The sequence below is a fragment of the Gymnodraco acuticeps genome, unplaced genomic scaffold, assembly GCF_902827175.1.
Source record: "Gymnodraco acuticeps unplaced genomic scaffold, fGymAcu1.1, whole genome shotgun sequence".
In the NCBI taxonomy this organism is placed as follows: domain Eukaryota; kingdom Metazoa; phylum Chordata; class Actinopteri; order Perciformes; family Bathydraconidae; genus Gymnodraco; species Gymnodraco acuticeps.
This window is the reverse complement of record NW_022990485.1, coordinates 102,411-129,392: the sequence shown is the minus strand read 5'-3', so window position 1 is coordinate 129,392 and position 26,982 is coordinate 102,411. Positions and strand designations below refer to the sequence as shown.

General features: G+C 40.9%; 1 protein-coding gene across 1 annotated transcript in view; it reads left to right on the top strand.

Annotated features, from left to right (window-relative positions):
• The window catches only part of trappc9 (trafficking protein particle complex 9), a 331,469-nt gene that overhangs the window by 206,153 nt on the left and 98,334 nt on the right, over window positions 1–26,982 (top strand). Inside the window, 2 exon segments of the mRNA XM_034226421.1 lie at window positions 15,905–16,058; window positions 24,349–24,439. Coding sequence (XP_034082312.1) covers window positions 15,905–16,058; window positions 24,349–24,439 — 245 coding nt within the window.

The window sequence follows — 26,982 nt, the reverse complement described above, 5'->3', positions numbered from 1 at the left end:
TGCGCTGTCATTGGATTATCCACTTCACTTAAAGCAATGTGTTATTATTTACTACAGGGTTCTTACGGTCATTACAAACCTGAAAAAGTCATGGAAATTCAAAATGCAAATTCCAGGCCCTGGAAAAGTTATGGAAAACAATATATTTCCCAAAGTTTTGGAAAAGTCATGGAAATGTAACTAAAGTTGCATCAAATATAATTTATATTTGATCTAATCGCTGAAATAGTAATACTATAATGATAATACATACTGTATCGTATAGTGTTACGTCCCTAGCTCGCTTAGGGTAAAAGGGAAGCAACACGAAACCAGGTGTTCTTGGTAAGAGGTTGATTTTTAATAATAAATTCAAAATAAAGATGATATAACCAAAAATACAGGCTCTTAAAACCAGCTATCTGTTCACATAATGAAACGTAAAATGTCATTTAACTGACGAGGTATTTTGCTGGTGAGAGATTTTAGTTGCTTTAGCCTGTAGAAGCTAGTAAGCCTATTTGATTTGTTTTAGATAGGCACAACATGTTTCATATGCAGACCTTATTTTCCTGTTCCATGTTCAAATAAAACATTTTCTGTGGTACCGCTGAGAAAGAGTAATTTGTTTTGGTCATGGAAAATGAGGTAAAGGTCATTGAGAAGTCATTGAAAATCATTGGTGAACAAGTGTATGAACCCTGTTACTACAATGTTGAAATCCAGGGGGGACTTTTGTTGCACGTCATTCTCTTCTATGCCCTCGATGCTTTGCCTTCGCTACTGTGCGGTCTATTAATGGCAAATTGCCCCAAAAAGAGCTTCTGGGTTCAAACAGCAAGCAGCCAAAAATAGCTCCCTGCATAACAACCTTTTACTGGTCTACAAATACTCGATTTTAATGACAGCCAGTGAATCGGATGATTGTCCTTGCAGAAGCATTCTTCAGTACCTATCCGCATACAGTAATTGGCAACAAGGATTAGATTTATTTTGCTGCAGCTCATAGTGAGCGAGACGCGGATGGATGCCTCTGCAGCCGCTGCTCACAAAGGGTTACACACAGTCAGCCGCAGTCTAAAAATAGACTGTTGCTCTGCCTGCCTCTGCACGGTTCTCTATGGATCTCCGCCCTTAAGGTTTTGCACGTGAGGTAAAAATAACCCACCATGAAAACACACACACATACACACACACACACGCACACACACATACACACACACACGCGCACACACACACACGCGCTCAGTGCATTCTTCACTCTCAGCCTCTCCCTCGTGACAACACAATCACAGGCTGTTAAAAAATATGCAAAAAGGCTCTGATGAAACGTTGCTCGCTGGGCATATTTCTAACAGCATGCCGACGGTCACAAGCTACCCGCCTTTTACACACATTAAACAACAAGACGCTTCAAATATCCCTCAGTATGACAAGTAAAATATATATTTGTACGAACACGGTACAGCTGCAATAAGAATACCTTAAATTGTCCAACAGGCAAAATTGACATGGTTACAGCCAAAGTAAAGAGCCAGAAATAGCACTAGCAGCATGAAATGACACAAATTCAGGTGGACAAATATAACTAACCGTATCTTTGCAACACTACAGAAAAAAAAGCTATATCCGCATCTTACATCTGTTATTAAATGCCACTGGTTGCGTTGCCGTGATTCCTGGCTCTCCATTGGTCGGTTGAAAGCCGCCCTGTGTGCTTTGATGTGATTATCTTGTACTTTTGGTCTGAGGCAACACAGCATTTAATTAGGAAGGGGTCATTTCTCTGTGACCAGCGCATCCCATGCCACTGTTATTACTGCCATTAAAAAAGCTTCAGTTCCAGCTTATTGCAGGATGGCAGTGATTAGCGATAAAGTGTCAGAAGCCACACACCGTGCACAGGAGGATATGTAATGATACGTGTGCGGTTTGCTCTCATATGCCTGGAAAATAACAAACATTTGTAGATTTGAGTCACCTCTGCTTTACACCCAAATAATATATATCCTTTATTTAACCAGGTAAAAGACTCATTGAGATTAAAATCTCTTTTCCAAGAGCGACCTGGCCAAGAAGGGCAGCATGTACAAAGTTACAACAGATAAAACACCGACATGACAGGCAGACAAACACAGCTGTAAAACACAAATACAATGGCACATTAGCCAGTCAATATGCGAAGTAACACAAACTATTAAAATCATTCAAAACTGGCAACATTTAAAACGATTTTAGGATATATGAGCACTCACATCTACCAATGGTGTCGTGTTCTCTGTCCTTTAAGATGGACCTGAATTCCCCCATAGTGATTACATCTGAGAGTTTCAGCTCCTTCTGTTCCAAGCTGTGGGGGCAGCATATCTAAAAGCTGTTTTACCCAGTTTTGTTCTCACTGTAGAAACCAGCATCTGAATCAAATCTTGGGAGCGCAGGCCATATAGACTTTCTCTTTGACACATATATGTGCAAATGTAGGAGGGAACCAATCAAATCAAATATATGATGACATACCTAAAGCTCATTGCACAAATAATTTCTTCTATGTATTGTTTTTTGCAATGTCTGCCAAGGGTTGAAGAAATACCTTACAAGGTACTTTTATGTATTAATGTATTTGTTTATTCCACACATGGCAGTTATTTTAAAACAAAACATGTACACTTATTGATAGCGCAAATAAATGAAATAACCATTCAAAAGTCAAATAAAAGCAATATTCTTTCTTACAAATAGTTAAACATAAAACCAGAACACAATCAAAAGTCAACTTCATACTTTCTATTTACACTTTCTTAAATCCTTCGGTAAATAATTCCACTTCTTTACGCCAAGAGACACACATCTGCTTTAAAGTACAACGTGCAAACTGATGCTTAACATTTCATTTCCTCTTCCTATTTTCTGGCAGTTAGTTTATTTATGAATAACTAAAGCCGTCTGTCATTCTATTAAATCTTTAAATTTGAACAGCCTTGACTCAATAAATAGTTAGTTTGTTTGTTCTCTAGGTTTTACATTATGCAAAATGCTCACAGCTTGTTTCTGTAATGTAATTAAATGTTTTAAATTACTCTTCTTTTCATGGGGAAGACATTTGTTATGGTAATTGCATGTGTTAAGAAGCTCTTGAACAAGGGTCAGGGGCTTACATAATAAGCTTTTCTGGACATTCCCAGTTTAAATTGATTTATATTTCAGTGGAATTACAGATTTGTGGTGTTTTAGTTTTGGGTAACGTATTTTTCGACCGACAAAGTAGAGGTTTGATGGCCCGATATAAACAGGATTATCTGTCCCTGATTTACTGAGTGAGCAAAGAAGTTGCACCATTGGTGTCTGAGTTTTCCCAATGGCCGTTGTTCTTTCCAAATGAATAGACACACACAGTCCTCAATGAAGTCCTCAGGAGGCTTTTACTGTGAGGCGTGGACAGTCCTAAATACGGTTCTCAGGAGGCTTTAAAATCAGTTCCACTCATTGACTTTCAAATCTACTGCATGCTCCAAAGGGAATATGTAATGCATCATATGATATACTACCTCAGTACACATATTACCAGCACAAAAAAAGGCTTTTGAACTTTTATTATTCAGGTGTTCACATTATAGATACCATTAACCATCAGTTGAAGCATTTTCATTTAGCACATTAGCCAATCACAGTCCAACAATATATGACCTTATCATGTTGCTCCAAAGGCCACTAACACACAACTAATTGCAATTGTAACTTAACTTTATCCTACTGCAATAATGATGACAACTTGAACATGTTTGATTGTTACAGGATATCATAATCAGTACATAAAACAATTAGGTAGGATCCATAAATGATAGTCTTATTATTTGTGTTTTCACAAGCACCTTTCTCTGCCTTTCTGCTACTCTCATAAAGTCAGGCCCACTGTGAGTCATCAAAATACCAAATGGATGCAGGCTAGAAAACAAACAAAATATATTTTGCACCTGACAAAAATGCCACTTGGCAAGTATAAAGCCCAGCAGCCTGACGGTCTGTATGCATGGAGACACATAACTATTTCTGAAAGTGTGGCCTTCATCTGTGCAGAAAGGCAGAGAAATGTGCTTGTGAAAACACAAAGAATAAGACGTTATCATTTATGGATCCTACCTAAAAAAAATGGATGGACTTTTATTAATCCTCGTGGGGAAATGGTTTCTCTGCATTTGACCCATCCTAGTGTTAGGAGCAGTGGGCTGCCATTTTGAACGGCGCCCGGGGAGCAGTGTGGGGAACGGTGCCTTGCTCAGGGACACCTCGGTAGCACTTGGTCTTGCCGGGACTTGAACTGGTGACCTTCCAGTTGCCAAGCCAAGTCCCTATCGACTTCGCCACCACCGCCTAATTGTTTGATGTACTGATTATGATGGCCTGTCAAACACGTCCAATTTCAATGTCAATTTTTCTGTGTGTGTGTACAGACAGGGAGATCGAAATAACATTTCCAACAATTCCGAATACAAATATACAAATATGTATAAATCTGTATATAATCAACAGACACTCACATTTACACATATGCACACATTGAGATAAAACACAACAATCAATATATACAAAATAATAAGACAATTTGTCATCATTATTGCAGTAGGTTAAAGTTAATTTGCAATTGCAATTAGTTGTTTGTAACATGACAAGGTTTAAAAGTTATATTTAGTTTTACTGTGATTGGCTGATGTGCTAAATGAAAATGCTTCAACTGATGGTTAATGGTATCTATAATGTCTTAGTCGGGTTTATTTGAACGCTAACTCATTCACAGCTCATCCCTTTTTGAACTGATCGAAAAGGTTGTTGAAATCGCTCCATCCATCCAATCTTCTATCTACCCCTGCCGCCTTTTCTCGGCCAGGGAAATAAAGGCCGAGCAGGCTGTTATCAGCTGAGAATAAGGGCGGTGATGTTCCACGGTGGCCCCAGATCAGCACACAGGTTGTTAATAAAAAGCCCAGTAATAGACTCGATTAGTCTCCAGATATAGCCTAATCCTTCAAACACTCCACAATCAAATCAATGGGAAAAGGAGAGTGGGAGTGGTGGGTGAGCTCGGCCTCTTAATGCTCTCCTGCCTTCGTACAAAGCACTTTAAAGGTGCTTGAGATTGGTGATCGTTGATACACTTGCGTTCATCAAGACGAATAAGACTAACTTTTTTATTATTTTTGCTAGCCATCTTAACAAGGTAAGAACAAATAGTGTATTAGTGTTTGTTATTTGCAGTCATAAAAGTAAACCAACATTTAAGCATAACATCATATTTCGTATTTTTCTACACTAATTTTGCAATAATTCCTATCCTAACCATGTGTGCATATATCTGCAATCATATTTTACAAGAATGATGCAACAATATCTTATTTAAAATCACCAAAGCTAAGTGTTGGCTATCAGTGTATTTTACTTGAACATGCCCACATGTATCCCTTTAGTTATAAACTTGATGAAAATGTTATCCCCAAGAGTCATTAAACTACATTTGGGGAATTTCATTTTGACTACCAACAACACCGTTAGTACCACTGTACCAAACGACTCGCTGCACCCTCGCTGCGAGAGGGACCCAAGTTCCCATCAGCAAAAACACGTGGGTTTGCTATCCTGGCTCCAAAATGGTGGAATGAGCTCCCCATTGACATCAGGACAGCAGATAGCTTACACACCTTCCGGCGCAGACTGAAAACTCATCTCTTTCGACTCCACTTCGAGCGATATAATTATTAACAAAGCACTTATATACTAATAAAGGACTGGCTTATCTAAAGCCAGTTGAGTAGCACTTGCAATTTTTGGCTCTATGAAACCTGATGTCTTCCTGGTCGAATGTACTTATTGTAAGTCGCTTTGGATAAAAGCGTCAGCTCAATGCAATGTAATGTAATGTTATTTTACCCGGTATAGTAAGCTCATATGACCCAGAGAGCATATAAAGACCATGTAGAACATTGTGTTCAAATACTAAAACAACACTTAGCCAAGTAAACGCAATGCAAAGACTAGCTCTGGAAATAATTAACACACCATGTCAATGTTTTCTTAGACCCCATTTACACGCAAACAAAACGTAAACGAACCGAATGCGATATCAAAAAAGTCTTCCGTTCACACAAGACCGCTCGGGAGCGCTGGAGAAGCTGTAGTACACATGCCGGGCCTGTAAGTGGCGCTGTACTTCTGCCACAAAATACACCAAAAGCAGCGAAGAAGACCCCCGAGCATGGTTGCCATGGTTGCCCTTCTGTTTATTCTCCGCGGTGGATTTAGCAACATGTAGTTCATGAAGTTCTCCATGTCCACGTGTTGCTGATGGTTGTGGTAGAGGAGCAGAAGATGTTGCACTAACATATGTAGCATGGTCACTAGCTAGACAGTAGCTACTGACCATGCTACAGCAGTGAGCAGCAGAGGTGGGGCTATGGCTTCATCGTTATCAGGAAATGATCGTATAGGGCGTACACACGGAGCCGGTTGCCCCCCCAGAGCGTTCCGGTTGCAGATCTATCCACCTTGGGACCCGTTATCGTTTGAGGAGTCCGTTTCCGCGTTTCCTTTATGGCCTTGTGTGAACGAACGGGCTATACGAAAGAGAAAAGTAGCGGAAACAACTGTTTGCGTTCTCGTGTAAACAGCACCTTAAATATGAATCTCTACATGTATGGGGGCATTTCACTCCAGTGTACACAGATACATGATGACAGTAGTTTATAGAATAAATACTCAAACACATATCTATAAATAGTAAAACCAGAGAAACTGATAATGCTGTTCTAAGCCGTTCAACTAGAGAACGCATGACTGGTTTTTATATGTTGTATAAAAGTATAATAAAAACATTACAAGTTATCAGCTGACAATACCAACCCCACCAAATGAATGGCTTTACCAATTACACATTTAAGATGCTTTAATCATTTTTACAATAACTATGACATACTAGTTTTATAACTGTGATGCTAAAGATTTGCTTTTTTTCTGAGGAAAACATTCCTCTCCTCATTTGAAGTGATAATTTGAACATGTCCGTCTGCTCTTAGTAATTACCTGTCTAAAGAAAACCAGTCTCAGGCCTGTTCTTCCCATTTAGGATCCATTTGCAGCGTTGCAAAATGGTGTGCTTAGACTTAATGTGTAATGCGCTCTTTTGAAGCAGACTGAATTAAAAGCAGGGCACATTTGAAGATGAGACTTCAGTCAGTGACATAAACCCAGTGCCACTAATCTTCAAAGGCGGATGGTTTTATTTTGAGGAGAGAGAACAGGAGCTTTCCAGTCGTCTTTGTTTTGAAGTCGTACAGTAATTGTTATTGAATTTTTCTTCTGCTTTGTTGTAAAGGCTGTGTAATTTATAATTGCATTGCCTTTACTCCTTTGATGTATGTGTGTCTCATCAAGACATCTCCTTTTTTGTGCTGTCATTTCATTAATGATTCTTAACATAGTATGTAAGACAGGTTATGAAATACATCATCTTAAACCATGTATTCGTCCCACAGAGGAACGACACAAATAACATTAAACATTGAATAGTGGAGGGTCTTTCATAATTTATCCGAATGATAGGTGATGTCTGTAAATGTCATTTTTTGTGAGTCTGAAACCCACATTTTTGTTATTTATTTATTTTTCTTTGATATACAATTAGACAAAATAGAAGCAGTAAAGCTCCATCTTTTAGGAGCTGATGACCATGACTTTTTTGCACAACAAAAAAAAAAGTATGTTTTAAGGACTATGCTGTTATTTTAGTTCATATATAAAGTAACAATGACAAAAGAGATACAAACGATACAGAAGGGGGACAATTAGATCTTCTCCCAAGTTGTTGTATCTTTGATCGATACAGTTCTCACGAGGGGCGGGTCCAAGGCACTTCCTGGCGTTTTTCTGTTGTTAATTTACAATATTCTAATGTCTGTGGTTATTTAAACGTTCCCTAATATAAGTATTGCAGTATCAATAAGTGAGGGTTAAAGACTGTAGGTGCATCTCACTTTGGTTAAATGGATTCCTTGCGTCCCTCACTTGCGTCGTTTCCCTGCGTGTAGTCCCACCCACCAGGGAAGCATGGAGAGACGCAAGGAAACCATGAGAAGCAAGGACATTAGTTTTAAGAGCAATGGGACGTCGTGTCCTCCGGAGCGCCACGTGAAGCGACGTCCGTTTGTGATGACGCCGCACAGCTGATCGTCTGACAGCAGCCAGATCAGTGCATGCGCTGCATCGTCCAATCAGTGAGCGATTCACAGTAAGGGGGCGGGGCGAGTGTCTGAGGATTTCACCGGAGGATGGTCTGGTAGTTCCTCGATTATCGCTCCTCCATTATCACTCCTCGATCCTCGGTCCTCCGGCAAAAAGAAGGCCACCGGGACGCTACTCAAGATGGCGCAGACAAATCAACTTCCGGCGATACCGAGCCCGAGGAGCGAGGAAATGAAAAATAACCGAAGTGAGACGCACCAAGTGTGTTTAGTGTACAACACTACCTGTCATGTCTCCTTAAATTCACTTAACCAAAACGTAAATTAGCCACATGCTAACGCTAAATTGAAGCTAACAATATTTACTCGCAAACCGAAAGTTGTCATGTGAACTTCCGGTTTTCAGAATAAAACAGTTTTAAATTAAAACAGTGTATCTAATTTAAATTACGCCATATAAACATTGATTTTATTTCTTACAGTAGGCTATACATGATATTCAGAGGAAAAACAACAAGGCAGTAATCTGTTCAGTCCACCTGATGCTCTAAGAGGAAGCTGTGCACAGCTCAGAAAATGACTCCTCAGGGTGCCTCTGAACTAAAATCAAGTGAAGAACCTCTCTGTCAATACATCGATCCTCTGTCATTTCAAATCATAGGGGGGGGGATTTCAAAGCACATGTGGCCCAAGTTTGAACATGGTGACCAAGAATTGATTTGGATTGGTCAACTTTGCATGTCAAAGAAGTGATTTGCTTTAAAGCAGGAAATCACTCTCAAAGTTAGACTCTACCTCTTTCAGCTGCCCTTTATATTAAAGGTCACATATTATGCAAAATCCACTTCTTCATGTCTCTTCTACATCAACATGTGTCCCCTCTTCTTCATGTCTCTTCTACATCAACATGTGTCCCCTCTGTGGAAAGAGACTCTGAAAGTTTCAGGAACAAAGATTCTCTCTCTTTTTGTCCTGATCCATTTCTATAAAAACCTGTCTGAAAATGAGCTGATCAGATTTTGGCCACGTTATGATGTCATAACGATGTTTTGTCTTGTGTAACCATTAGCCAATCAGCAACCAAGGTAACCCCCCCCCCCTTATCACCTGAATATCCTACTAGAGCACCATTGAGTTCTTTGTAACCAAATGTCTCTCAGAGGGGCGTGGGGAGGGGCTCCTTATTTTCATCTAAAGTAACAGACAGAGAATCAGCACTTTGGAAACAGGGCTGAAACAGAGGGGATTATGGGTAATGCTGCAATTATCTGTTTGGTGTTTAGAGCCAAACACTTCTGAGACATGTTTTGTATATATCTGAGACCTGTAATATATTGATGAAAAACAGTCTAATAGGGGACCTTTAAGATGGCTTCCTCTTGAAATGAATGACCAAGTTATTTTCCGTCACCTCAAACCCACATTTCGATAAGTACAGTACTGATAGGTGTGCTGCGCAGGAAAATGGACCCCAGTGTTATTTTGTTCCATTCTCTGAGTTTGAAGACTCTGATGGTGTCTGTCTCTCAGTTAAACACTTGGAAGTAGAGCCTATCACTCACCATGACGCCAGTGAAAGGACCAGAGACATTACTCCTCTCATGAGTGCTTCCATATTTGGCCAATGCTTCACTGTCTGATGGTTCAATGTGTATCTCCAAGATTAGTGAGTTTTCAAAAAAACAACTTTAAAGATTCTCCTCAACTTGCATTGGATTATCTGCACAATACATGGTTGCATTACTAAGCACAATAAAGCATGAAATCCCAACACTAAAAATCCATAGACATGAAGCTTTATCAACATAATTTAGTCATGTTTTTGGGCAACTTTTGGAAGTCCAACAATCCAATTTCTTTGGCTCTGTTTCCAGAAAACTGTGTGCTTTTACTGCAGCTGCTTGTTGTTTGACTTCCTTTTAACTGTGTCTGTTAGTCTGATCTTTAATGCGATGCACGCAGCCTACACTGTGCTATCAGAGCTCTTTTTCTGTTCAAGAAGTTTGGCTGCTGAGCGAAATGAGGGTTTTGTAAGAGCGAAAGTGTAAACAATGACTTTAAAAGGGGAACTGCAGAGTTGGGTTATAATTTATTGAGATTGTCACTACAAGAAACCCACCTTAAAATGTGATTAGCAGAATTTTAAACAACACTCGAGATAGGGCTGTGCAATTTAATCGATCCTGCGATATATATCGATATTTAGTTTTCCGAGAAAGTATCGATATTTCAGCCACGGGTATCGATACATTAAGTCTGATAACTGTGTTCGTTATTCTCGCGTCAAGGAGAGAAGCTTTAAAAAGGAGACTAATTGAGTCTCTGAGAAGGTTCAAATGTATATTTTAATTAATAAAAAGCGCGGTAATGTTACAAGCAGAAGATGGTTCAGTCAGAAAAACAGCTGTGTTCTGGCTCTCGTGAGCGAAGGGAAGAGAGCGAGCTCCACCTTTCCAGCTGTTAAATATCCTCTGCTGGCTCCTCCCTGTGGGCCGGTTGGCGCTGCTGGGGGCCGGCCCTCCACGTCTCCAATGTTCGTTGTTGCGCATTACAGAGGATTCAGACATTGTACATTACATATATAACTAAACACGCCTTTTCTCCTCCTTATCTCTTTCATGACTTTTCATTTAATACATTTTAAAACGCTGTAATCAATACTCCAAAGATACCTCACGGCTGGTATCATTTCCGGTAGTTCCGGATGTTGTCTCATGCTACCCACGTCTGTAAACAAACGTATTCAAATAAACTACCTTCATTTAATATTCAGCAATAATAATATCTCGACGTCTATAGTTGTAGTGTTGAAATCAGTAGGTTTCGGTGTGCAACACTCCGTGTCATATCGCTACTAAATTCACCTCTATAGTAAATGGTATATTAGCCACATGCTAAATGCTAACCGGAGATGAAGGATTTTCAGAATAAAAGCTTAACAACTGGTTGTGCACAAGAACTTCTGGTTTTTCAGTATAAAACAGCATTTAAACTGACGGTATGTTTAAGGTACTTTATGCCATCAAAACATTGATTTTAATTTCTAACAAGTCCCATTCAAATCCCCCGTGTTCCGCCACCTGCTGCACCTTTTAATTCTCCATTGTGATACTGCACTTTATGTACTTACGTTTCAAAGGCTTGTAAGCTACAGTTTGCACTGTTTCAATAAATGAAACTAATTTTCTCACCACATCTTTTGATTCATTTTGTCCAGCATTTGCAAGCTGTAGACTCTCTGTCAGAGCCATATATTGTATAATTGATGCTTTCAGTTTTCAGTTGAATTAATTCAATCCAAGTCAATGGAACACTCACAAGATGTCACCAAAATCACACTGTCCCTTTAAAATCTTTCAGAAAATGATATAAGTGTATCGCATTATATCGAATCGTATCGAATCGTATCGTTGGCTGAATATCGTGATATATATCGTATTGTGAGCTGAATATCGTGTATCGTATCGTATCGTGAGATTAGTGTATCGCTACAGCCCTAACTCGAGACAAGTTTGAGGATGTGTGCTTTTATCGGGACGACAACATTCAATGAATAAAATAAACAAACAAGAGTCACAACTTTGAGATAATGTCAAGACCAGATTCACATTTAACACAATTACGACCTTATTTCTAAGGACTGTTAAGTATTTATTGTGCTGTCATGGACCTCGTTTAACGCTGAAGCAACAAGCTGTTTTAAAGCTCGTTAAAGCCACTCTCAATCAATCAATCAATGTTTATTTATATAGCCCAATATCACAAATGTTACATTTGTCTCAGTGGACTTCACAGTTTGTACAGAATATCAGTATGACAATACGACACCCTCTGTCCTTAGACCCTCTGTCCTTAGACCCTCTGTCCTTAGACCCTCTGTCCTTAGACCCTCACATCGTACAAGAAAAAACTTCCGGAGAAAACCCACAGTTTAAAGGGAAACATGGGAGAAACCTCAGGGAGAGCAACAGAGGAGGGATCCCTCTCCCAGGACGGACAGACGTGCAATAGATGCCGTGTGTAAATTGAAAAGATAATACATTTGCAACATAGGTAGTCCAAATGTTTGGAAATGCATGTGTGTATAATAGGAAGATGAATCCACGAGGATATCCATCCAGGACCTATGATCCAGGACCACAGCCACGACTCAAGATCCAGGGCTCGCGATGCAGGACTCAGGACCGCAGGATCATCCATGACTTCGGATCCCGGCGTATATAGACACCAAAAAGAAAGGAGGAAGCTGGGTTAATGGGAACATGAGAGTACACAGGTATAGACAGAGAGAAGGAAGAAGTAAGATGTCCCCCGACAAACTAAGCCTATATCAGCAAAACTATTGGCTGAATCTAATCAGCCCTAACTATAAGCTTTATCAAAAAGGAAGGTCTTAAGCGCACTCTTAAAAACGGATAGGGTGTCTGCCGCCCGAACACAAACTGGAAGCTGATTCCACAAATGTGGAGCTTGATAAGAAAAGGCTCTCAACTACATGATGAGCATGTAGGGTGCAGCTTATATACAACCTTAACAACTAATTGTTGCAGTGAATATACACACATCAACTAGCAGCTTAAAGGGACAAGTGTTAACCGTGTTTTGGTTTGATTTATTCATAAAGTACATTTTGACTGTAAAGGTATTGGCTGTAGAATCACAGCATCTGCGTGTTCTGGAATGTGTGTTTCTGTTTTAACATCCATATAAATACCCTAGAAAATGGTTGAGACCAAAACAGAGCAAAAAGGAATTGATATGGACTGAATGCTAATGTTGCTTAGAATCTGCTGGATGAGGCCACTATTTTTCTATAATGGTAATATGTTTTATTGTATGTTATTTCTCTGAAGAGGTTGTGTTTCCATCAAACACTGCTTCATTCAGAGGACTGTGGAGACATGGTCTTTCTCACATATGTATCTTCCTTTATCTCCTCATTCCCTTTGAGATATGTGCAACTATTGTCTTTGAACTCCACAGAGATTTGAAAACACAGATACCGTGCTTTTTAAAAAAAAATTAGGGCTTGAATGCTGCTTGGGTATTAAGAGGCCGGCTATTGGGTCACTTTATGAGCACCGTTGTAGTCTTGATTGGTTCAACGAAACTTCAATACTCCATGTGAGATGTGACGTCACCTCGGCAACGGACACCCAATCTCTCGTTAATAAATAACATATCTGCAACATAGAGGTGGGGGGGGGATTGAACCTGAGGGTGTTTGTTTAGACTAGATACATAATTAACATTTACCAAACCACATAGCCTGCCTTAGTTGGCATTTGCCACAGATGTAAGCAAGGGTTTTTAAGCATAGTTATTATCCAAATTACGATTGAGATCGCTTTTAATAATCCCAGAGGGGCAATTCAGTTATTCCCTCTTGTGTTATTTTACAAATAGACACACAGGCCCAAGGGATTCAGGGTTTCAGTGCATTGATTACGTGTTTGCCCAGTAGGCAAATTTGGTCTCCAGCTCCCAGTCCACACTCATATCTTTCGACCAATCGGGATTTAAACCGGCTACCCTTTAGTTCCCAAGCCAAGCCCCTATGTGTATTGTATTCTCCCTAATTAAAGATTTGAATGACTCATCATGTGTATAATAATCCCTTCACCTTTACCTCCTTGTTGTCATATTTGTCCTGTTCTTATTTGTTTTGTTAATGAATCGTTGTCATGTAAATGAGGGCCTCACCTCAACGATCTCTCGATAATAAGTTTAAAGGTCCCCTATTATACTGTTTCTCATCAATATATCACAGGTCTCGGATATATCCAGAACCTGTCTCTGATTGGCTGAAACACCAAACATATCATTGCAGCATTACCCATAATCCCCTCTGTTTCAGCCCTGTTTCCAAAGTGCTGATTCTCTGTCTGTTGCTTAAATGAAAATAAGGAGCCCCTCCCCACGCCCCTCTGAGAGACATTTGGTTACAAAAGGCGCATTCACACTGCGGTACTTTTCCCACAAAGGTTCATGTGAACTTAGTTCATGTGAACTCTTTAGTTCGCATGAACTAAGTACAGATCGCGTTCACACTGGAAAAAGTCCCTGGGGGTGGATTAGGCAAATGAAGCCGCTGACGTCACTTGTTCTTCTTCTGCTTTGGGTTTACTGGCAGGCCGCAAACCACTTCACGGCGTATACTGCCGCCCGAAGTCCCCGGCCGGAAGTCCCCGGAGTTAGGGACTGGCTTCAGTAGAAGCTGCTGGGACTCCCAGCAGCTTCTACTGAAGCCTTCCGAGTAAATCGCCAGAACGCCGACACCTCCTCATCTCCACCGCTCCCATGTTTTATTTTGTGTTGCCATAAGTTAGTCTCTCTGCGTTTCTGCGCTGGGCTAATGCTAATGCTAATAATGCTAATGCGAGGATAATAAAATGGCGGCTTCACAAAACTTTTTGGGAGTTTTACGGGGCGTGGTTTGCAATCCGCCCAGCCAATCAGAAATATAGCTCTTTTCTCACAAAAGAGCCGCACGAAAGTCCCTGCTCTCTAGCAGGGACTTTCGAGGGGGTAAAAAGGTTCACATGAACTAATTTTAGTACCGGCTCTTTTTGGTGTGAACGCGATAAAAGAGTTCACATGAACTAAGTTCACATGAGCCTTTGTGGGAAAAGTACCGCAGTGTGAATGCGCCTAAAGAACACAATGGTGCTCTAGGAGGAGATTCAGGTGATAAGGGGGGGGTGGGGGGGGGTTACCTTGGTTGCTGATTGGCTAATGGTTACACAAGCCACAACATCGTTATGACATCATAAAGTGGCCAAAATCTGATCATCTCATTTTCAGACAGGTTTTTATAGAAATGGATCAGGACAAAAAGAGAGAGAATCTTTGTTCCTGAAACTTTCAGAGTTTCTTTCCACAGAGGGGACACATGTTGATGTAGAAGAGACATGAAGAAGAGGGGACACATGTTGATGTAGAAGAGACATGAAGAAGAGGGGACACATGTTGATGTAGAAGAGACATGAAGAAGAGGGGACACATGTTGATGTAGAAGAGACATGAAGAAGAGGGGACACATGTTGATGTAGAAGAGACATGAAGAAGAGGGGACACATGTTGATGTAGAAGAGACATGAAGAAGAGGGGGGACATGTTGATGTAGAAGAGACATGAAGAAGAGGGGGGACATGTTGATGTAGAAGAGACATGAAGAAGAGAGGACACATGTTGATAGAAGAGACATGAAGAAGAGGGGACACATGTTGATGAAGAAGAGACATGAAGAAGAGGGGACACATGTTGATGTAGGAGAGATATGAAGAAGAGGGGACACATGCTGATGTAGAAGAGACATGAAGAAGAGGGGACACATGTTGATGTAGAAGAGACATGAAGAAGAGGGGACACATGTTGATGTAGAAGAGACATGAAGAAGAGGGGACACATGTTGATGTAGAAGAGACATGAAGAAGAGGGGGGACATGTTGATGTAGAAGAGACATGAAGAAGAGGGGACACATGTTGATGTAGAAGAGACATGAAGAAGAGGGGACACATGTTGATGTAAAAAAGACATGAAGTAGATTTTTCACAATAGGTGACCTTCAAGATTGAATGATAATGACAGTGATGTAACTGTTATGTCACTCTCCAAAAGCTAAAATGTGACACTGGTATTTTGTTTCGCCCTATCAGAAACTTGTCTCTGTAAGTGATGTTCCCTTCTCTTGTTGCAGGATGGCCATCCAGGTGGACAAGTTTGACTTTGAGACTCTGCCGCAGCCCGACCAGGAGACGGCTCGCTTCACAAACCCCAAACAGCTGGAGGAGGAGCGCCAGCATGCCCAGGGCTGCCAGATCAACAGCAATCTGGGCATCTGTTGGAGCATCATATCCTTTCAGTCGCTAACGTATGGTGGAGTGATATCAGAGAATCCAGCCTGAGCTGAGCATTGCTACAGAGTCAGTGTTTACACATGGTAAAGCTTTACATTCTCTACTGAAACAATAATGTCCAAACCTGGTCAAACAGAGTCATTCTGCCCTGTGTTAGCTGCATGTTGTTTGTTGACACACACATAGATAATTTATACATCTGGATCACACATCTGGAGGCCCTCTAGCCAGCAGGGAACTTTTCGGGTGGCGGGCTTCGAATAATCGATTATTATTCGCCAGGGCTGTCCGATTTTCGATTTTGATCATGGTCAGTTTCTGGCATCCCTACTTTACACTTTCTACCTTCATGTCATAGTCCTCATCAGCATTCTACGTTTTTTCAAGTCACTTACTTCGATTGCACTACCTGTGAGCCCAAAGGCGAGTTTCCCCTATGTTGACGACAATAAGCTATTCAACTAAGGATAACCCCGTGATTTCTATCAGACTGAAGAGTTCTCTTTGACCGGTAGGTGACTAAAGACTCAAATAGTTTCTGGGCCATCTGAAAGTACTATCTCAGGAGTAAGAACCATTTACATTGCAGAAAGTAAGGCCAAGAAACCAAAACTTCAACTAGGTTCCTGCAGCTGGTTCCTGAATATAAAGTGAATGAGTTCAATAAAAGTTTCCAGGGAAAAGTTTCTGCTGTTGAAAAGTGCTACTAGTCATCATGCATATCGTGCCTTGTATAGGCCCATTAGTGCTCATCAGTTAAGAGATTTAAGAACCGCCTGTCAGATTGTTGGTGAGCATGGTGTACAATTAATAATGAACCCAATCTGAGCTACTGAAGCGGCCATTATATTCGTCCCTTTTTACGAAGGCGTAATCGCCCCTTCATTATGTGTATTGTTTTATCTACAAGTAATTTGGCAGCGTGTGGGATGAGATGAAGAAAGTAAATGACATGCAAATACTGTTGCCAAAATCTTACCGAAACAGCCCATTTATCCACGTTACAACACATGTTATGAAAGCAAGTTGATGATTCAAGTTTCTCTCCAAGCATAAAGACACGATCCAGCATCTCGTTCATTATCAAATCCTGTAGCTGCTCAGTCAATAAAGTATGATGTCCTATATATAAAGGTTTGACACTTGAAGACCTATGTTTAAGTACAAGTAATTTAGGAAATCTTAAGCAGCACTTAAGTCACATTCAGTTTGAATAACACCAACACTTTGTCATGATGTTATTGAGTTAAGCGTTGATGCTAAATGTCACCACGAGACGTTTCTGTGTGTACATGGTGACTCAGCTGTCTCACATCCTTGGAGTAGCACAGTGTAAATTCAGCTTCAGGGTGGATTTTCCCTTTTTACTACATGAAAGAACTAGAGGAATAAAATATTTGATTACAATGCGTGTCACACTCCAAAGCACTCGCTTGGCCCTGAGCAAAGTAACAGTCTCTTTAATTTGTAATTTACGAGGTCCCTACAATATTATTCCTGTACTGTCGTTGCTGTTCATTTATATGGAGTCACTCATAGGGAAAGGCTTTTGCATATGCAGGTACAGTTCAGGCTATGGGAGAAATGAAAAAAACGGGGGACTGCCTGTATTCTTATTAAGAAAGTCATTAATCATCCCTGGATGGGGGTGTGTGGCGCAGTGAGTTGGTGTTGGGATCAGGGGGTCACAGGTTCAAACCCCACTGCAGTCAGTATGTCGTTGTGTCCCTGGGCAAGACACTTCACCCCAAATTGCCCACAGTATTGAGTATGTAAGTCGCTTTGGATAAAAGCGTCTAACAAGTGACATGTAATGTAATATAATTAGGGCTGTCAAGTTAACTAACGCGTTAACGCAAAAAAAATTAACGCCACTAATTATTTTAACGCGATTAACGCATGTGTATGTTTTTTCCTCGGCCGCCCCGTAGTTTCAGAGCGCATCGAGTTTAAAATACCATCTACAAGCTGATGCTGACAGCCCCGCTCCTGCCGCCCGCTTCTGGCAGACCACACTTCCACGCTCACCGGCAGGCACCGACTGGCTGTTAGGAGGACCGGGAGGGTGTGTGTATGTGTGGCCCGAGCGAGCGAGAGACCTTACGTGCATTGTTGTTGTTAGCATCTGGTGCTAGCTAGCTGCGCTAACGGATCTAAGGAGATGTTTAAATAAAAACAGAGGAGCGACATTTTGCCGACAACTGCGCCGAGCACTTGACTTCATGCAGGAAGCCAGACAGTGGGACATTATACGAGAAGTCAGCGCACTCAGCACGGATAGTGCAACATGATTGCAGCGTCCAGGCAGCTCCCGTTCGAGCATATGCCTTGAGTTGCACATAGCTCCAACGATCCATCTCACACACACACACACACACACACACACACACACACACACACACACACACACACACACACACACACCATTTGTATTGTATTATTGACTGAGAGAGGTTCCAGGTTGAATTGAGGCGAATATTTGTAATGTTCAGAAGTTGTTGTGTTTAATATTCATGAGAATATTTGTCATTGTTCAAATGATAATAAACATTAGCATAAAGCATATTTGTCCACTCATATGTTGATAAGAGTATTAAAAACTATTGAATATTGAAAAATTGAAATATTGAATATTGAAAAATATTCCTCTAAGGTACATTTAGAACAGATAAAAAATGTGCGATTAATTTGCGATTAATCGCGATTAACTATTTTAATCGACTGACAGCCCTAAATATAATATAATAATACGCTTTATTTGTATAGCACCGTTAATGCACAAAGCAGCCCAAAGTGCGTTACAGAAAACATAACTACAATATTTAAATAATATTTAAATTAATACAGAACAAGATAAAACATATACAGTGATAATATGTTAAAATAAAACAATTTTAAAAAGCAAAACCGATAAAAATACAGTAAAACATGGACAATGTGAGAATTGAAAGTTAACCCAAATTGAAAGCCATATTAAAAAGATAGGTTTTTGATTTTCTTTTAAACATTTCTTTCGTTTGCTGTTCTAAGATCAAAACAAAACAAGTTATATTTATAGAGCATATTTAAAAACGATTTTTGGTCGAGCCAAAGTGCTGTACACGTAATAAAAGCCCACTACAATAACATAAGAAAGAAAAGGCAATAATTTGCAACAGAAATATATTTTTTTAAAACACAAGGAAATGTCAGGTGTCATACTTCATGTCAAGATATACCCTACGGAAGTTCATTAGTGCCTCAATAGCTCCCTTAAAGGTAAGAATGGAGTAACCAGCTCGAGCTTCCTCACAGAGCCCCTCCTCCAACACACACGAACGCGCACATGACCAATGAGGGCACGAGATAAGTTTGTGCCCAGATGGAAGGCTGACAGGCAGGTAGGCCATCCAGTTACTTTAGCCGGGCCGGCTCAGATGATTGGTCGTGCTTTCTACAGCGCCACGGCTTCCACAGATCAAATATTTGTATATATTTATTGTCAAAGCATTTAATTTATTCCATCGGGATGTTAAGAGCATTCCATGGAATATAACAACAAGCATTTCTGAAGTGAATTACCTACCCTACCTTTAACCAGCACTAACATCCACCTCAGGGTTAGTTATCATTGGGACTTCCTGTCAAACGGTCTAAGCCAGCGTTGTACACCCAGATGCAACTTTTTCTAAGATGTTACAGCCAGCCAGAAGCGACAGCATACAACACAACGAAAATAATACAAATCGCTTTTAAGGCATTGTGCTCGGCTGTACTCCTAAGGCGGCACTATGTGTGCCATTTCTCTAAATGTAGTACCAAGGGTCTTCCTAACTGTCAGACACAGCAGCACTTTGGAGGCATTTCAAGAAGCTATAGAGAAGTTTTGAATCAATATAAGCTATGACTTGACCATTTTCTTTTGCTCGGGAGAACTGTGGTGCAAGACATAGAAGTACTCTGGGCACATGAACAGAGAAGTGCCAAACTGAATGATTGTAGACAATACGTTTGGTAGGCATTTAAATCATCCACTTATTGTTTTTATAAGTACAAATATATATAAAGTGCTTACTTCTGAAGCACTTTAAGGGAATGGTCTTTTCAAAATGATGCTTGTTGGTCCTAGAATATAATCAAATGAGAAGTGTTGCAATTGTTCCCATCAAATGAACATCACCATTTACCCCACCCTTGTTTTGTTTTTTCACAGAACAAAATGTAAAAAAAAAAGCCTCAAGCTTGTTTCAACCTTAGATCTTATTTCTGGCATTTAATCAAAAACTCATTCAAGAAGCGATTGACTTTCAGACAAGCGAACTGGAGGTGCTGAAATGCTGACTCATTCTGGGTTGTAGGACTCATTCCTGCACCCCTCTATATATATGCAAAGTGCTTTATGGCCACAGTAAGGCATGAAAGAACTGGCTGTGAAAAAAAACATCACGGTTAGTTGCTTTGCCTGCTGCAAATGTGACCATTCCTGGATAAGTGCCATCCACCTAATAAACAATTTAGTGTCTGTCTATATACTTTGATAGTATAAGGAATGCTTTCATGATGTAACCATAGTAAAGCCAGAGCTGTTTGTAGCCTTTTTGTGCAGTGTAGATGAAAATGGACACATCCCCATAGTATGTAATAGGGACGTTGCAAAGCTGACTTGTATGAGGGGCCGCTGAGGATTATAGCAGCTGCTCAGATGCTCTATTGATCATTTTGTTAGTGTAACATCCGGGCGATATCGATGAAGACCGACTGCAGCTGCTTCCCTCACCCAACAGTTCCAGTAAATCCTCAAAGCAGAAACTATGCGCTTCAAGTGATCAAAGAAACAACACTGCCATTGTTCGCCATATTCCATTCGTTTAAGATGCAGGTGCATGTTGCAGTGGCGAACCGTGGCCATCACAACTGGACCTTCTGTAGACACACACCCCCCGCCGCCGCCGCACTGAATTGTCGTCTTGAAAAGGTTACTCACAACAATTCTGCAACAACTTCATCTTCACCTGTTGCACTTGTCATTTCAACGTTAAAAACAATAAAACGGCATGAATTGCTTCGTCGCATTCATCTAGATCCTCTGTCTCGAGCCAGTTAACTAGCGGGCCTTCTAGAGCACCTGGAACCGAGGGGAACTCTGAAAGAACACGCCCATTGGCTACAAATCAATATATGATTGGTTGGTCAAACTGTCAGTCCAAACGTACGCTCTCATTCAGTGCAACGGCCAGGGCATTCGATCAAGGATGTAGAATACCTTGTTGAAGGATATTCTACCCAGAGACCCAGAACAAGATCTGATTGGTTGCTTTCTTTTCTAACACAAAACCACTGAAATGCGTAGTGCATGGTCCGAGAAGGACAAACAAATCAACGTAACACTGTAATATTACAGATCAACAACACAGATACCATTCTCATTTATTCATTTTATTACATTTTATTTATATAATTAAATCGATGTTTTGTTTGTTTTATCTGAGTGTTCCAGGGTATTCTCTGAATACCTTGAAGGCCCTGACGGTTCGCCACTGGCATGCTGTGACGTGCAATTCATTGTGAGTCAGACTTTGAGTTTGGAAAAGATCCATTCACTTCTCTGGACATTATGTTTTATCCGTAGATTCATTCTCTTTCTCTCTGCTTTCATGCACACTGTACTCTTCTTCAAAGGTTAATAGACACAGGTTTGGTGCTCGAGGCCCTACTCATCTCACCCATTGTTCCGAATGTCAGCTCTGTAAATAATCGGCCGTGTTCTTATCATCACATATTATGTTGGCCCCCTGATAGCCATGTTTATTTTGATGCAGCAATCATACATTGATAGCCACGCTATACCTTGATGTACCTCTGACATCTTAATGAATCCATTACACAAACTATAATGGCACTTGGAGAATGTCAATGGTTGTTGACGTGCACCCTGGATGGTCCCCTTTTCTCAACATAGACATTGTTATTCTGATTTTAGGGTGAACATATGATATAACCAGTGTTGGAACAAACGCGTTGCAAAGTAACGCCGTTATTTTTGGCAGTAACTAGTACTCTATACCGCGCTACTTTTTTAATTCAGTAACTCAGTTACCGTTACTACATGGTGCGTTACTCCGTTACTGCGTTAGTTATTTTATATAGTCAACAGCCAGGCGAACAGAGATGAGAACTGTACTTAAGTACTTGAGTAAATGTACTTAGATACTTCCTGTGTCACATGCGGAGACGCGCTGTGGGCGTGTTTGTGTTGTTTACTAACAAGACTATCATGGCGGCGGCGGCGGAGCTCAAGTCTAGTTTCTCCACCTGGAGATATTCTCACTATTTCACTTTTGTCGATCACAAAGAAAAGAACGTTTTAGTTAAATGTAAGTTGTGTCTTGGCGGGTCAAAGATCCTATCTACTGCCCAAACCAGTCATTCAAATATCTTAAAACATCTGCAAAAACAACATGCTGGGACGAAGCTAGTAGCTAAGACCACAGAGACTCAGCCGACGCCACTCCACCTCCACATAAGCAACAGCGGCTGGATTTTTGATCGATTTTGGATCCAGTGTTGTGCTAGTTACTGGTTTTCAGTAACTAGCACAACACTGGATATAACCAATGCTCTTAAGAAGGTTTGTCAGCGGTCATGTGAATTTCTCAGTCAGGAGTTAAGTGTTACAGATTATTTTGATACCCCGTATGTGATCCTGCGCTTCCCTATCGTAGTGTCTTTGTAGGCAGTCATGTTATGCTTTTGGTAGCGCCAGAATGGGCTTCAAATGCTGTGGGTTGCAAAAAGTTCAGTAACATGCTACTTTCTTTAAATCATGGGCCTCCAGTGTCCAGTTTCTGGACACTGAGAAGCAGTCCAACATGCATTTATTGCCTCAAATGACACAACGTTGTCAAAAGAGTTGATATGTAGGTGGTTGGGAATCCAGGGAGAAACAGGCCAATCGGGTGCAGCCAGGAAGCTTTTGCTTGTTTCTTTTCTGACCAATGCAGGCTATGAAAAATGTTTTAGTCCAAAAGTTTTTTAAAACAAGACCAGTCACTATGGCTCTTGAAAGAAAATGCTAATTTCTAACACAGCTTGACCCCAGAAATCTGATAAAAGGTCAAAGTCAGATTTGTTGTAGCTGTTTTTAATCCAAATCTAAATATGGTAGTAACTGTGATGGAAACTTCTGAAGCAATGGAGACACGAGGAGAGCAGGAACTTTGATGGCAAACACTGACGGTTTATGTGGAGCTTCGGCCGGAGAATTCACAAGACATGTTCTGCAGCCAAGAGGTGACACAGTGGTTGCCAAACCAATTCTGAAGATCTCTACCCCAGACCCATGTATTTAGCTGGTTTCTGAGAGAATAATCAACATGTGCATAACAAGATAAAACCACAACACCTCTATCAGCTGGTGCAGGGAGACAAAACACTGAGAGCACAGCAGCCCAACGTTGGAGTCCTGTGCTCAGTGAGGGCAGAACAAACTGATAAACTGGGTCAATGGTGTGGGCCTTGAACTACTCTATATCTGTATAATGTTTATCATGTTCAATCAATCAATCAATGTTTATGTTTATAGCCCAATATCACAAATGTTACATTTGTCTCAGTGGACTTCACAGTTTGTACAGAGTATCAGTATGACAATACGACACCCTCTGTCCTTAGACCCTCTGTCCTTAGACCCTCTGTCCTTAGACCCTCACATCGTACAAGGAAAAACTTCCGGAGAAAACCCACAGTTTAAAGAGAACATGGGAGAAACCTCAGGGAGAGCAACAGAGGAGGGATCCCTCTCCCAGGACGGACAGACGTGCAATAGATGCCGTGTGTAAATCGAAAAGATAATAAATTGATAGCGTAGCTAGACCAAATGTTTGGAAATGCATGTGTCTATAATAAGAAGATGAATCCACGAGGATGTCAACAATCCTGTGGGAGCCATCAGGGAAGTAGTATGGTGAGAGTCAGGCAGGACCGCGGAGACGACTCGAAGTCCAGGATTCAAATCCAGAACTCAGGATAGAGGATCCAGGACACACGACCACAGCAACAGGATTAGCCTCGACTCAGGATCCCGGCATATATGTTGATAACTTGAAAACCCCCTTAACATTACCCAATCACTATGGCTCTTGAACAAAAATGCTCATTTCTAACACAGCTTGACCCCAGAAATCTGATAAAATGTCAAAGTCAGATGTGTTGTAGCTGTCAACATCTAAATATGGTAGTAACTACGGTATATCTGTATATTATTATGTCATGTTGATTACTTGAAATGCCCCTTAACGTTTCCCACCCGTCCCTGCGGCGCAGTGGAGAGGCCAGTGTGGAGGGAGTCCTCAACCAGCTGGTCCTGGAGCACCTGCAGCTGGCTCCTCTGCAGTGGGGTGAGTTTGTGTGTATGCGTGTGTGTGTGTGTGTGTGTGTGTGTGTGATGGAATATATGCAAGAACGTTTGAATTGAGTTCCTTGTGAATTAAGTGTCTACAGATGTTATTTCATATTCCATTAACAAAAATCGATTAGATTGCCCATTATGTGTTTCCATATGTTCATCTGCCAATCACAGTTATCTGAGGGGCTCCATAGCCATCTCCTTACCTGTCAGTGAGTACATAAACCTCTAGATCTGGTCTCAAGCCATGTTTTTTATTTGGATGCTTAATGGGCTACAGGCTATTTGGGAGGAGCGTAGACAGCAGCTTGGGAAATGTGTGAATCACCGAGGACGCTCCGAATTTAAAGGAGCGTTATTCGGTCGCACCATCTGTGATCATCCCCTGAAATCATTCTTGATTTACTGCGGCTGTTTGTTTTCTGAGATTCCTGGTCCCTCTTTGGGCACTGCCAGAATTTTGATTAGTCAGCTGGGGCTGTCCTGCTTCTCGAGCTACACAGCAGATCAAGCGATGAAACATAAGGATCTGTTGAGACAGAAATGCAGGAGGGGGGGGGGCGGGGGAGCGTAAGGCAAATGCATCGCAGGAGTCAGTGTTCTTTGATACTTTGACATTTGAATTGCAGCTCATTTGCGAGAAAACATTCCCAAGAGAAACGCTGTCGTGAAGATACTGGAGATAACACCTTTCTTTTTGCCTGTTTTTTACTAAAGATGGCCTTGTGACTTTACTATGTAAAACTTGCACTTCTATTGGCTAGCGCTCCAACACATTGTACGTGATAAGGCTAAGGGGCAGGACATCTCTAAGAGGTTGACCGATCACAACAGAGCCGGCCAGCTAACCAATCAGAGCAGACTGGGCTCTGGTTTCAGACAGAGGGTGAAAAGAGGTGCTGCAGCACAGACAGTATGAGAAAAATGAAGAGCTTTTTGAACATTAAAGCATGGAGACATGTAGAGACACTACATACTGATATACACCTGAACATCAGCAGGAGAGGACTCTTTAAAGTAGAGACACTACATACTGATATACACCTGAACATCAGCAGGAGAGAACTCTTTAAAGTAGAGGACACTACATACTGATATACACCTGAACATCAGCAGAAGAGGACTCTTTAAAGTAGAGACACTACATACTGATATACACCTGAACATCAGCAGAAGAGGACTCTTTAAAGTAGAGACACTACATACTGATATACACCTGAACATCAGCAGAAGAGGACTCTTTAAAGTAGAAACACTACATACTGATATACACCTGAACATCAGCAGGAGAGGACTCTTTAAAGTAGAGACACTACATACTGATATACACCTGAACATCAGCAGGAGAGGACTCTTTAAAGTAGAGACACTACATACTGATATACACCTGAACATCAGCAGGAGAGGACTCTTTAAAGTAGAGACACTACATACTGATATACACCTGAACATCAGCAGGAGAGGAACTCTTTAAAGTAGAGACACTACATACTGATATACACCTGAACATCAGCAGGAGAGGACTCTTTAAAGTAGATACACTACATACTGATATACACCTGAACATCAGCAGGAGAGGACTCTTCAAAGAAGAGACACTACATACTGATATACACCTGAACATCAGCAGGAGAGGACTCTTTAAAGTAGATACACTACATACTGATATACACCTGAACATCAGCAGGAGAGAACTCTTTAAAGTAGAGACACTACATACTGATATACACCTGAACATCAGCAGGAGAGGACTCTTTAAAGAAGAGACACTACATACTGATATACACCTGAACATCAGCAGGAGAGGACTCTTTAAAGTAGAGACACTACATACTGATATACACCTGAACATCAGCAGGAGAGGACTCTTTAAAGTAGAGACACTACATACTGATATACACCTGAACATCAGCAGGAGAGGACTCTTTAAAGTAGAGACACTACATACTGATATACACCTGAACATCAGCAGGAGAGGACTCTTTAAAGTAGAGACACTACACACTGATATACACCTGGACATCAGCAGGCGAGGACTCTTTAAAGTAGAGACACTACACACTGATATACACCTGAACATCAGCAGGAGAGGACTCTTTAAAGTAGAGACACTACATACTGATATACACCTGGACATCAGCAGGAGAGGACTCTTTAAAGTAGAGACACTACATACTGATATACACCTGAACATCAGCAGGAGAGGACTCTTTAAAGTAGATACACTACATACTGATATACACGTGAACATCAGCAGGAGAGGACTCTTTAAAGTAGAGACACTACATACTGATATACACCTGAACATCAGCAGGAGAGGACTCTTTAAAGTAGATACACTACATACTGATATACACCTGAACATCAGCAGGAGAGGACTCTTAAAGTAGATACACTACATACTGATATACACCTGAGCATCAGCAGGAGAGGACTCTTTAAAGTAGAGACACTACATACTGATATACACCTGAACATCAGCAGGAGAGGACTCTTTAAAGTAGAGACACTACATACTGATATACACCTGAACAT